This window comes from Phocoena phocoena, chromosome 2, assembly GCF_963924675.1.
Source record: "Phocoena phocoena chromosome 2, mPhoPho1.1, whole genome shotgun sequence".
Classification (NCBI taxonomy): Eukaryota; Metazoa; Chordata; class Mammalia; order Artiodactyla; family Phocoenidae; genus Phocoena; species Phocoena phocoena.
The window spans coordinates 12683748-12696042 of NC_089220.1; the positions used below are offsets into that span (position 1 = coordinate 12683748).

The 12295-nt window shown below is 41.7% G+C and overlaps 1 protein-coding gene across 6 annotated transcripts in view; it reads left to right on the forward strand.

Moving 5' to 3' along the window:
- The first annotated feature begins 1280 nt into the window (after positions 1 to 1280).
- The window catches only part of RPS6KA5 (ribosomal protein S6 kinase A5), a 180422-nt gene continuing 169407 nt past the window's right edge, over positions 1281 to 12295 (forward strand). For all 6 annotated transcript variants that reach the window (XM_065872001.1, XM_065872002.1, XM_065872005.1 and 3 more), the window contains exon 1: positions 1281 to 1386. In XM_065872001.1, the coding sequence (XP_065728073.1) occupies positions 1281 to 1386 (106 nt within the window). The remainder of the gene's footprint in view (positions 1387 to 12295) is intronic.

Genomic DNA, 12295 nt, shown 5'->3' on the forward strand with positions numbered 1-12295 from the left:
ATCCAGCCTTATCAATCACTTAACCTACCCTTGCCTTCTCCACTTCCAGGCCCAGCTCACAGTTACTATCTCTGTATCTGCTGCTGGTATTTCTATCTCACCCATCCTTTTAAGCTGGTTATCTCAAATGCCTCCTTGCCCTAAAAGCCTTCCCCAGCTCCTCTACTGAGAATAATTATTGCCATCTGTACAGTTCTCTTAACAGTTTGTACGACTGTATTATTTCGAATTCTGCTTTACAGTTTCTTATGTATTTCACAGATCGTCTGTTTCTCGTGTTCTATTGAAAGTTGCTTAGGGGCAGGGATTGTATTCTATTTTATTAATCACTGTAGCCTTTTGGTGCCTAGGATGCGTCTTGTACAAAATGGAAATGTTTATCCTTTGCAAAAGTCCTCATGGTGAGCCGGAATTTTTGAAACGTCTAAGAACTACCTGTACTTAAGCACGAACTCCACTTAACTTTGTTTAGGACTCACTAGGGCGAGTAACACCTTTTTAAGACACCCTGTCGTCCAGCTGGTCACACACCTGTGGATCGCTGCCAGGGACCATCAGGTACGTCCGCAAACACGTGCGTGAGAAGTGCTTTCTTCTAAGCTCCTCCTCTGTCCACGGTGACTGGCGGACCAAACGTTCCAATCAGCTCTCCCCGCCTCTTTCGGCAATAGCCAATCACAGATCCCGAGCGCCTCCTAACTACTAGACACTGTTTACTAACAGATCGAAGCTGGGGAATGAGGGGTGTGACCGTTCTGGGAATGTCTGGGAAGGGAACGTTCTGACTGCGCGTGCGCACCAGCGGAGACGGGCGGGGCAGAACTCCGGTCTCACCAATCGGAGCGGTCGCGCTCCTCCCTCTCCTGCCACTCCGCCAAGCAACAACAATTCGAGGAGAGGGGCGGGGCGGTTCGTGAGGCGTCAGAGAGGACTGTCCAATGGGAGCCGGCGCTGACAGATGCGCGCGCCCTCTGCCCAATAAGCGATGGCGGCTCGAATGGCTGTGGCTACCTTGCTGGCTGTGGGCGGAGCAGCTTGACGGAGGAGGCGGCGAAGCAGGGGGCGGTTTGGTTGCGCGGTACTAGCGGTGCCCGCCGAAGGGGGAGGAGGCGGAGGAGCTAACCGTGCGGCCAGAGCGGGAAAGCTACTCGTCTCGGCGTCCGAGTTCTGGAGCCGCCGCACCCCGGCTCCTGAGGCTGCAGCGGGAGCTGTGAGGGCCCGGGCGTCCGCTGTCTCCCGTGTCCCCTCAGAGGACCCCGCGGGATCGGGAAAGGGAGAAGATGGAGGAGGAGGGCGGCAGCGGCGGTGGCGGCGCCACAGACACCAGCAGGGACGGCGGCGCCGGGGGAGAGCAGCTCCTCACTGTCAAGCACGAGCTGCGGACGGGTGAGCGACCCCGCCCTCTGCCGGCCGGACTGGGCGCGGGGGCGCGCCCTGAGGGCACGCAGGGGTCTGCTGGGGCTGGGGTCACGGGGCCGTGCCGAGGGCGCGGGGGGCGGGCCCTGGGCGGGGCCTCTCGGACGGGGCGGGAGCTCGGGGGTCCCGGGATGTGGGGGCGCGCCCGAGGGGAGCTGGCGGAAAGTTTTCCCCAGCCCGGGAATGAGCGGCGGGCGCGGGGCGTTGGGGCCCGCGGAGCAGCCCACAGCTGCCTGTTGGCACTGACTCTGAGGATGTCTTCGCGCCCCCTTCCCGCACAGGTGCCACATCTGTCACTGCATCCTGTCTAGGGTGAGAGGTGCGCCTTCCTCAGTGTAGGGTGAACGACGCTTAGTTTTGGAGCATGACTCACTTCTCCGCTCCTCAGCTTCCCTAGAGGGGGTCCCTAAGGTGCTGCGGTCCTGTGCAAGATGAAAGGGTGGCTTTCCCCCGGCCTTTTCAGGAGTCCAGTCTCTAGTGACGTAAAGAGGGATCGCGGGCTCTAGGGACTGAGTGCCTTTATTTGCAATCATCATGAAATACTATACATGGCCTTAAATTTCTTTCAAAGGTCTCTTGAGAAGAAGGCTCAGTAAATTTGAAGCTCTAGGTAAAAGCGGCTAACTATACAGCTTAAGCGCTCACGTTCTGATGTTTGCGATCACTAGAGTCGTCCCAGGCTTTATACTTGTTACGTTATTCGTTATGGGTTGTTCATTTTGGAAAATGCTTATTCGGACTAATCAGTATAGGTTGGGTTTATATTTGTGGAGCCCAGTCTCCTATTAGAGATCCTTTTGCACTTCTGAACAGATAATACATTTTAATGAATTGTTCATTATTATTATTAAATGTTCTTGTGTTTATTAAGGCTTTTGATTCAGCTTCTTTGGCATATTCTTTTACTGTGTAGACACAGAGCTTAAATAGCAGGTTTCAAGTGCGTGCCTTGAAACAACCACCTTGTTACTGTTTTGGACAGATTGCAAAGTTAGATCTGTCACCTGTTCTTTTATTTTTTTGTTATTGCTGGTTAGCGTTACACTGAGTGCCAGTGTGGTGACTTAATTTAAGAGGGATGTCAAATGCATGCTTACTTATTTCAACATTTTTAAACATTGGCTTAAAATCTTTTTTTTTTTTTGGTCATTGTGAATTTGTTATATATCTTGAGCCAGTTACTCCATAATTTTTTGGAGTTCCTAATGTAACCTGTGTATGTTTGGCTGGTTTGATTTTTCTCTCTCAATTTAATAGACAACTGATGTTTTCAAAGGGTTATTCAATAATTGATTCGGTAAACATTTATTCAGTATTAATATCTGATTTTTGCCAGGCTCAGTGTCAGGTGTTTCCTGGTGTGGAAATTTTGAATTTCTTTTTCTTTTCTTACATAACGATTCACTGATTTATGTATGTAGACTCGTTCTGTACAGCAAAAGCTACTTGAAATCATATGCTCGTCAGCAATTGACAGTGGTGCAGCAAGCAGATTTTTGCTAAATGACCAAGGAGCAACCTGCTTTATTAGTAGTCAACCGACTGCTCAGTTTCTGGATTTTGCAAACAATGCTGGTTTTTCAAAATTTTTTTACAATGCTAGTTTTGTAGAAAACAACGAGAACTGCTTTATTTCCCCTTCTCTACTCTGTGAATCATCAGCTTCAAGCTTGCATTTTAGAAATTTTTCTGATGGATGGTGAGATCATACTGAAATCATTAGTACTGTTAACTGTCAAAGGAAATGAACAGTCACTTTGATTTATTGCTGAATGCTGGAACAACTGACCGGATATAGTGGTCAAAAACACTGTTAAAATATAGCTTGAAAGATTCTCTCATCTTCAGCCAACTGGGCCCCTGTCAGCACATGATGCTATAATAGGCACCAAAGTAATTTGATCTGATGTGGTCCCTTGCTTCTCAAAACGTGGACAAGCATATAGTCATATCAAGTCAGCAGCTGGCGATTGCCCGTTTGTGCTCAACATTGTATTGTCTGCTGTAGGATGAGTGAAGAGGCAACAAGTTACACGTAAGAACATGGAAAGTGTTCCAATAGTGTAGACCAAGTAGCATGGCATCCCTGGACATGAAATTGGAAGACCTGGTTCCAAATCCCAGCTCTGCCAGTTACTAGCTATGTAGACTTGGGCAAGTCAATTCAACTCTTTCACACTCACTTCTCTCATCTACCGAGTGTGAAAATTGAATGAGACTGTTGGTTTGGTTGGCACAGATTAGGCGCTCAGGAGATGCTGTTTGCATGCAAATCTGAAGATCACAAGAGTAAAGGATTGATTAGATCAGTTAAACATTTCTTGACACTTTCTGTTTTCTAGGCTAAATGGTACTGATGATACAAAAAATCAGAAAATTTCTTGCCCTCTGATGGTAGGGGAGGAGGCCATGTAAACCAGTAATTAGGATATATTGTCATAATGTAATAATAGAAGGATATACAGAGTATAAAGTTAGCAAAGAAGAGGTTTAGGACTTCTAGGTTTCAAATCTAACTCTGTTGAACCACAGCAACAAAAAAGAGGGGGTACTATTGGAAGGGTTATCTTACTCATTTATTCAATAAATATTTCATTACCTCTTATGTACTGAGTTCTGTTTTATATGCTGGGGTTACAAGACACATGTGGTCTTCCCACTGAAAGGACTGAGTTGCATCAGGAATCCCTGGAACCAGAGACTGATGCTGTCTGAACTCTCTCCATCTTGAATCTTTGCTTCTTTGCTTGTCTCTATGTGATGGCTTCATTCTTCTCCACTGCTGTTCACCTTTTTCCACGTGGGAAGGAACATGGCTATTGACAGACCCCAAGTTTTATATCTTACAGCTCTCGGTACCAGAGAGACACTGCCTTTTTATCAGCTTCAGGTACAAAAATATTAGCGAAGGACTTTATTAGCTTGGCTTTGGTAAGGTGCCTACTTTTGGATTGTTCAGCTAAGGCCAGGGAATGGGATCATGTTATACTAACATGACAGCTACTATGGTGAACATATGGATGGGGGTGGAAACTAAACTCTTAGAAGAGGAAGGGTTGCTGGGAAGACATTCCCTTAGATGTCTGTCATTAGGAGAGAGAGCGAAACACTGAGGGGAGGGTCAAGGAAGGGGTATTAGTTACCTATTGCTGTGCAACAAATTATGCCAAAACTTAGTGGCCTAAAGCAACATGATTTCTGTGGGTCAGGAATTCAGGAGTTGCTTAGCCTGACGGTTCTAACTCAGGGTCTCTCATGAGGTTTTAGTCGCGATGTTGGCCACGACTGCATTCACCTGAAGACTTGTCTGGGGCAGGAGGTTCCCTTCCAAGACAGCTCACTCACATGTTGTTGGCAGGATGCTTCAGTTCCTTGCTATGTGGACCTCTCCATAGGGCTGCTTGAATGTCCTCATGACATGACAGCTGGCTCCCCCAGAACAAGTGATTGAATGGGGAAGCTGCAATGTCTTTTTTTGTTAAACAGTTTTTTTGAGATATAATTTACATACCATAAAATCCACTTGTTTTAAGTGTACAATTCAATACATTTTATAGTTACACAACCATCACCACAATCTAATTTTAGAACTTTCCATCACCCTAAAAAGAAACGTCTTACCCATTTATATCGGTTACTCCACATTCCCACAACCCATCCCCAACCCTAGGCAACTGCTAATTCTGCTTTCTGTGTATTTGCCTAGGGACATTTCTTATTATGGAACTTTATAATATGTGCTCTTTTATCACTGGCTTCTTTTACTAAACATAGTATTTTCAAGATTCATCCATTTGTAACGTGTGTCAGCACTTCATTTTTTAAATTGACAGGTAATATTTCATTGTGTGGTTGTACTGTATTTTATCCATTCATCATTTGATTGACATTTGGGTTGTTTCAACCTTTTGGTTGTTGCGAATAATGCTGCTATGTACATTTGAGTACAAGTTTCTGCATGGACCTATGTTTTCATTTCTCTTGGGTACATATTAAGAGTAAAATTATTGGATCACGTGGTAAGTCTATGTTTAACTTAAGTTTTCCAAAGTGACTGCACTGCTTTACGGTCCCACTAGCAAGGGCTCCAGTTCCTCCACATCCTCGCCATCACTTGTTATTGTAGGTCTTTGTGCTTATAGCCATTCCTAGTGAGTATGAAGTGGTATCTCACTGTAGTTCTGATTTGTGTTTCCTAATGACTAATGATGTTGGGCATCTTTTCATGTACTCATGGGCCATTCGTATATGTTTGGAGAAATGTCTATCCAGATCCTTTGCCCATTTTTTAATTGGTTAATTTGTCTTTTTTATTATTGAGATCTGAGTTATGCCCTTAGATCTGTATTTACAGATCTGTATTGTAAATATAGATCCCTTAGATCTGTATTTAGATATATGGTTTACAAATATTTTCTCCCATAAAGTGGATTATCTTTTTTTTTTTTCTCAGTGATAACCTTAGAAGCACTATAGTCTTTAATTTTGATGAAGTCCAATTTTTTTCTTTTCTTTCTCTTACTTTTGGTATTGTATCTAAGAAATCATTGACTAATTCAAGGTCACAAAGATTTTATATCTGTTTCCTTCTAAGGGTTGTATGATTTTAGCTGTTACATTTAGGTTTTTGCCTCATTTGTTGAAAGGCTACTCTTTTTCCATTTTATTTTCTCAGTACTCTTGTCAAAAATCAATTGACTATAGATGTATGGATTTAGTTTGGGACTCTCAATTCAATTCCACTGATTTCTGTGTCTGTCCTTATGCCATCACCACACTGTCTTGACTACTGTAACTTTTTAGTAAGTTTTGATATTGGGAATTGTGAGTCTTCCAGCCTTGTTCTTCTTTTTCAAAATTGTTTTGGCTATTTTGGATCCCTTGAATTTCCACATGAATTTTAGAATTACCTTGTCAACATTTCTGCAAAGAAGCCGACTATGATTCTGGTAGGGATTACATTAAATCTGTAGATCAATTTTGGGAGTGTTGCCATCTTAGCCTATTAAATCTTGTGATTTATGAACATGGAATGTTTTTCCATTAATTTAGATCTTCTTTCATTTCTTTCAACATTTTGTAGTTTTCAGACTATATGTTTATACTTCTTTTGTTAAATTTATTCCTAAATATTTTATTCTTTTTGCTGCTGTTGTAAAATAATTATTTTCTTAGTTTAATTTTTGGGTCGTTCACTAAAAGTATATAGAGATATAACTTATTTTTGTATATTAATCTTGTATCCTGCAACCTTGCCTAACTAGTATATTAGTTCTAATGTTTTTTTTATTGGATGTCTTACAAGATCACGTCATCTGCAAATAGAGATAGTTTTACTTCTTTCCAATGTGTATGCCTTCTATTTAGTTTTCTTCCTTAATTGTCTTGGCTAGAACCTTCAGCACAATATTCAATAGAATTGGTGAAAGCACACATCCTTGTCTTATTTCTGATCTTAGCGGGGGAAAGCTTTAGTCTTTCACCATTAAGTATGAAGTTAGCTGTGGGTTTTTCATAGATACCCTTTATTAGATTGAGGAAATTCTCTTTCTAATTTGTTTGGGTGTTTTTAATCATGAAAAGGCGTCGGATTTTTATTTGCATTTAGGGAGATGATCACGTGGTTTTTTTGTTTGTTTTTATTGATGAGGTGTATTACATTAATTAATTTTGGAGTGTTAAGCCAAACTTGTATTCCTGGGATAAATCCCTCTTGGTAATGTGTATAATTCTTTTTATACACCACGCTGGATTCAGTTTGCTAGTGTTTTGTGGAGGATTTTTGTGTCTCTATTCATAAGAGGTATTTGTCTCTAGTTTTGTTTTTCTGTGATGTCTCTGTCTGGTTTCCCCAAAATACGCTTGATTGATTTCTGCCTCCAATTAAAGATTGTACGTATTTGATTGCTGTCATCCATACTTAGGATCTTCTAAGTAAAGGCTAACAGAGGTTGAGGGTGGATTATATTTCTGGCTCTGCCCCAAAATTGCTGTGTGACTTGAGATAAATCATTTCGCCTTTCTGAGCCTAAGTTTACTGATCCATAAAGTAAAGGTGTTGGACTGAGTTATATCCAAAGTACTTACCAGCATTAAGTTGATCTTCAATGGAATTTCTATGGAAATCTTGGTATAGACAAAAGTCAGAAGTGCTGATTTACTTTAAAAGATAATTCTGTTTTGCCAGAGGATTCATGATTGAATCCCATTGAAAAAGAATTCCCTGATACTCTTTGAATATGATTCCATTTATAATGATTTCATTTATACTTAGCTTTTTAGGAACATAATGATTATCTACAAAAAGACACAGAAAAATTTCAGTGACAATCTTAGTTATCTGTGAGAACAACGCAGCTCTCCTTTTTATATTATACATGTATAAATATATTTTGTGTTTGTGTGTGTACTTTTCCCTTTTCTTCACACTTTCCGCACCTTGAGAAGAGTAGGCAGAACTTGTGCTCTATCTTTAGCTTTATAGGATACATTGGATGGTCAAAATATAAATAGGTTTTTGATAGTACCCTATCTTAATTCCCTAGAGCCTAGACTTATAAGAAAATCCCTTATTTCTACCATGAGTTTTAGAGATTAAGAAAATGATCTAGGACTTCCCTGGTGGCGCAGTGGTTAAGAATCTGCCTGCCCATGCAGGGGACACAGGTTCGAGCCCTGGTCTGGGAAGATCCCACGTGCTGCAGAACAACTAAGCCTGTGTGCCACAACTACTGAGCCTGCGCTCTAGAGCCTGTGAGCCACAACTACTGAGCCCACGTGACACAACTACTGAAGCCCGTGTGCCTAGAGCCCGTGCTCCACAACAAGAGAAGCTACTGCAATGAGAAGCCTGCCAATGCAATGAAGAGTAGCCCCCGCTTGCCGCAACTAGAGAAAGCCCATGCGCAGCAAGAAAGACCCAACGCAGCCAAAAATAAATAAATTAATTAATTTAAAAAAGAAAAGAAAATGATCTATTTGGGCAAAGTAGGTGACATCTCAGCCCTTAAATCAAGGGGGATTCAAGTATATTTTGCGTTTGCAGTCTATAACGGGGGCGGGGGGTTCGTGGGGGGAAGCTTCTCAGGTGACAAGTCAACTGTTGTATCAGACCCAACATTAACCTCTACTGCAAAGCAAGAAAAAATCATGAAATCTCAGCTTCCTGGAGACATAAGTGATCTGATGGGCAGGATTGAATTCTTACCCTGAAAAAGAAGATAATGCTTGGTGAAAATTCCTCTAGGGAAAATCTAGCATAATAGCATCATGTGTTGACTGAAGCTTCACAATTAAATACACTGTTGAGAGATGTCAGTCCCAAAATGCTGTGGGAGGGAGGGGTTGTCACAGTTTTCTCCTTTGAGCTCCTGTAATGATTTACAGATCTTGGTGCACCTCAGTGGTATGAGCACTCCTACATTCCTCTTGTTTTTCAGGGAAGATGAATAGGGTCTAAAATAGAATCTTGCCCTCATTTTGTTTGTCTCTAGCAGTGCCCGCATGGGTTCAACTATATCTGTTCCTCCAAAAAGTCAAGGAAGTTCTCTGGACTTTATACCTTCCTAAAGTTGTGAGTGAGCTGGCTAGTTCACTTTTTTTTTTTTTTTTTTTAGTACTCAGTAGGCACCCTGCCCTGTGACTGCAGGGAGAATAGGGAGTTAAAGTTCCCGATTTTTGACACAGTACTTGGTATTGCAGTTTTATTTATTTCACACTCAAGTTTTTGTGGCAGTGTGCTTCTTTTTATATAACTAGTGTGTTCCTGACAAAACATTGTGTAAATAATATTTTTGTGTATCAAATTATTTGGAATAAAGAAGGTGAACTTGGTACTTAAAAGAATCCTATGATTAACTCTTGAAATAAAAAAACTTTTGATTAAGTTTTCCATTTGTGGCTTTACTGTTATTATGTAAGTTGGGCCTTCCATTGTTATTTTTCTGACACATCATTACAATTTGTAAATTGCAGGTAGCTGCAAACAGGTAAATAGAGTCTTGTGTGGTAGGCTGAAAAATACACCTGCCCCCAAGGTGTCCATGTCCTAACCTGTAAATGTTTCTGTACATGGCAGAGACCTTGCAGATGTGATTAAGGATGGGGAGTTATCCAGGTGGGTCCAATGTAATCACAGGGTCCTTACGAGAGGGAGGTTGACAGGTCAGAGAGAAGGTGTTGTGAGAATGGAAATAGAGGGAGAGAAGATGCAACAGTGGCATCAGAGATTGGACTGAAGCCATTACTGGAAGGGGGCCATGAGCCAAGGCATGTGAGCAGGCTCTAGACGGTGAAGAACAGATAGTCCCCTGGAGTGTCCAAAAGGAAAGCAGCTCTACTGTCACTTGATTTTAGCTCCTTAAGACCTGGTTTGAGACTTCTGATCTCTAGAACTATAATAAGACAGATTTATGTTGTTCATAAACCATGAAGTTTATGTAATTTTTTACAGCAGCAATAGGGAGCTAACACATCTTGCTTAAGATTGGATGAACCAGGAGATAATTTTGCCTCAGGCTTGGGTAACTGAATAGGATAACAATATGAAGCAGTTAGTCATTTAGACAACTATTTAGTAGAAAATGGTAACAAATGTCATTCTTAATAGAAGTAGAATGATGTCGTCTCTAGGGAATCCCCAAGAAGACATTCCTTTCTGATCTTAGTACCAAGTCTAGCTGAGCTGCTTTGACCAGCTCTTCTGTTTTTCATAGGAAGGCTGTGAAGTGGATCCCTGGAGCAGACCTCTTTTATCAAGTTGGTGGCTAGAATGCTTCACATCTCAAGCCTACACCACATAAAATTGTGGTCTGGCATGCATCTTGAGCCTCTTCCTGGTGTCATTTTCTGTCCCTAATGTTTCTTCTTATTTTTCTTTCTTCTTTTCTTATGCTTTAGTTATTTTGCCTGAAGTCTTTTCTGGGCCAAGGCAGGAATTAGGTAAATATATAATTAAATGCATTTATATACAAACACATAGATACAAACCATGAGTAAGATGGACAATATGGAAAGATATTTGACTTTCTACCCAGTATTTTGCTTCTTAAATAAAATCTTTGTTGTGATGTTCGTGCTATTTTTATATTTCTTCTAAAAAGAAAAAAAAGTGAGGTCTCCGATTAATTAATACCATTTTAGAGTTTTTTAAAAACACATAATGAGAAATCAATAAAATCAAGGCATACTTTTAAAAAGAAATTTTATTGGCAAGATGGTGGAAGTCATACACAGGGCTGTCTTTGTACCAGGCAGTTTTCTACATTAGTGGAATATCCCATCATTAATAGGAAAATTCAGTCAACTGAAGTACTCTGTCCTCAAACCACTTCAGTACTGGAGTGGAATTACATGTTTTTCCTAAAGGAAAAACTATTTAAAATATGTAATAAGGATAATGTTGCACTTCATATCTAAATGAATGGTGTTGCATTAAGAGGGCATGAACACTTAGCAGTAGATTTGCATTAACCCTTTCCCATGAAGTTGCCCATTTTTCCTTTATACCACTGTCCTTTGTTTGTAGGGAAACATCATAATTAGGGCTAGAGTAGGACAAATCTAATGGGCACACACAAATCAAACTTGTAACTTTGACATAGTTTTGTCATGTATAAGTTGGGCAAAGCAGCCACGGTTTTATTCATCCATTAAGGATTTGTTGACACTGTGTGCCTGGCACCATAGCAGATGCTGGGTTTTAGCAGGGAACAAATTAGACATGGCTTCTACCTTCATTGAACTATACCTAAGAGAAGGACCTTAAATACATAATCATGCAACTAACCATATGATTGCAATTGTGATAAACGGTGAAGAAGTACAGGTTCTATGAGAGAGTCTAACAGGGTGGCCGGGCCTCAGGGGATGGGTGAGGGAAGTGGGAATGTTCAAGCTCAGGCCCTGGCTATCATGGGGTGAAGAGTAGGGGGGGCAGTTAAGCATTTCTGACAAAGGAAGTAACACAGATGGCCCTGAAGTGGGAAATGGCTTGGCACCTGGGGTTACTGGAAGAAAGGCCTTTGTGGCTTGAGCATCGTGTCCAAGCAGGAAAGTCACAGGAAATGGGGCTGAGAAGGTAGCCAGGGCTCTTCGTGCAGGGTTCTGTAGGTGACGATAAGGCATTCAGGCATTATCCTGAGTGCAGTGTGAAGCTGTTGAAGGATTTTTCAGAGATGAGTTTTGTACTATAAAAAATGACTCCCTTGCTGTGAGGAGGATGGAAGGAAAGATTGTCTGAAGGGAGACCAGTTAGGAGGCTATTGCTGAAGTTCAGGTGGAATATACAAGTTTGGATTGGGTAACAATTAGAGATTAAGAATCATGAATATATTTGAGATATATTTAGGAGACAGAATCAGCAGAACTTGGTGTGGTAGTGATATGGGATTTTCAAGCTGGAACAAACATATGTTTGAAGGTACCATTTGTTCAAATGGTGTATTAATTTTCAGTGGCCGCATAACAGATCGCCACAAACTTAGTGGCTTGTAATAGCACCCATTTATCAGCTCACAATTTGGTAAGTTAAAATTTTCCATGGCATGGCTGAAATTAAGATGGTAGCCAGACAGAGTGCTTGTCTGGAGGCTCTGGGTGAAAGTCCACTTCTAAGCTCATTGCTGTAGTTGCCAGATTTGCGTTCCTGTAGTTGCCAGATTTGCGTTCCTGTAGTCATTGGTCTGAGGTCTCAGTTTCCTCAATGGCTGTCGGCCGGGGGCCTCCGTCAGCTGGTAGAGGCCATCTGCATTCCTTCTCATTTGGCCCCTCCATCTTCAGGCATCACAGGTGTGTCACATGCTTCCCGTGCGCTGACTCTCTGACTTCCAGATCTTCTCTGGGCTTCATGTGATTAGGTCAGACTACCTAGACGATCTTC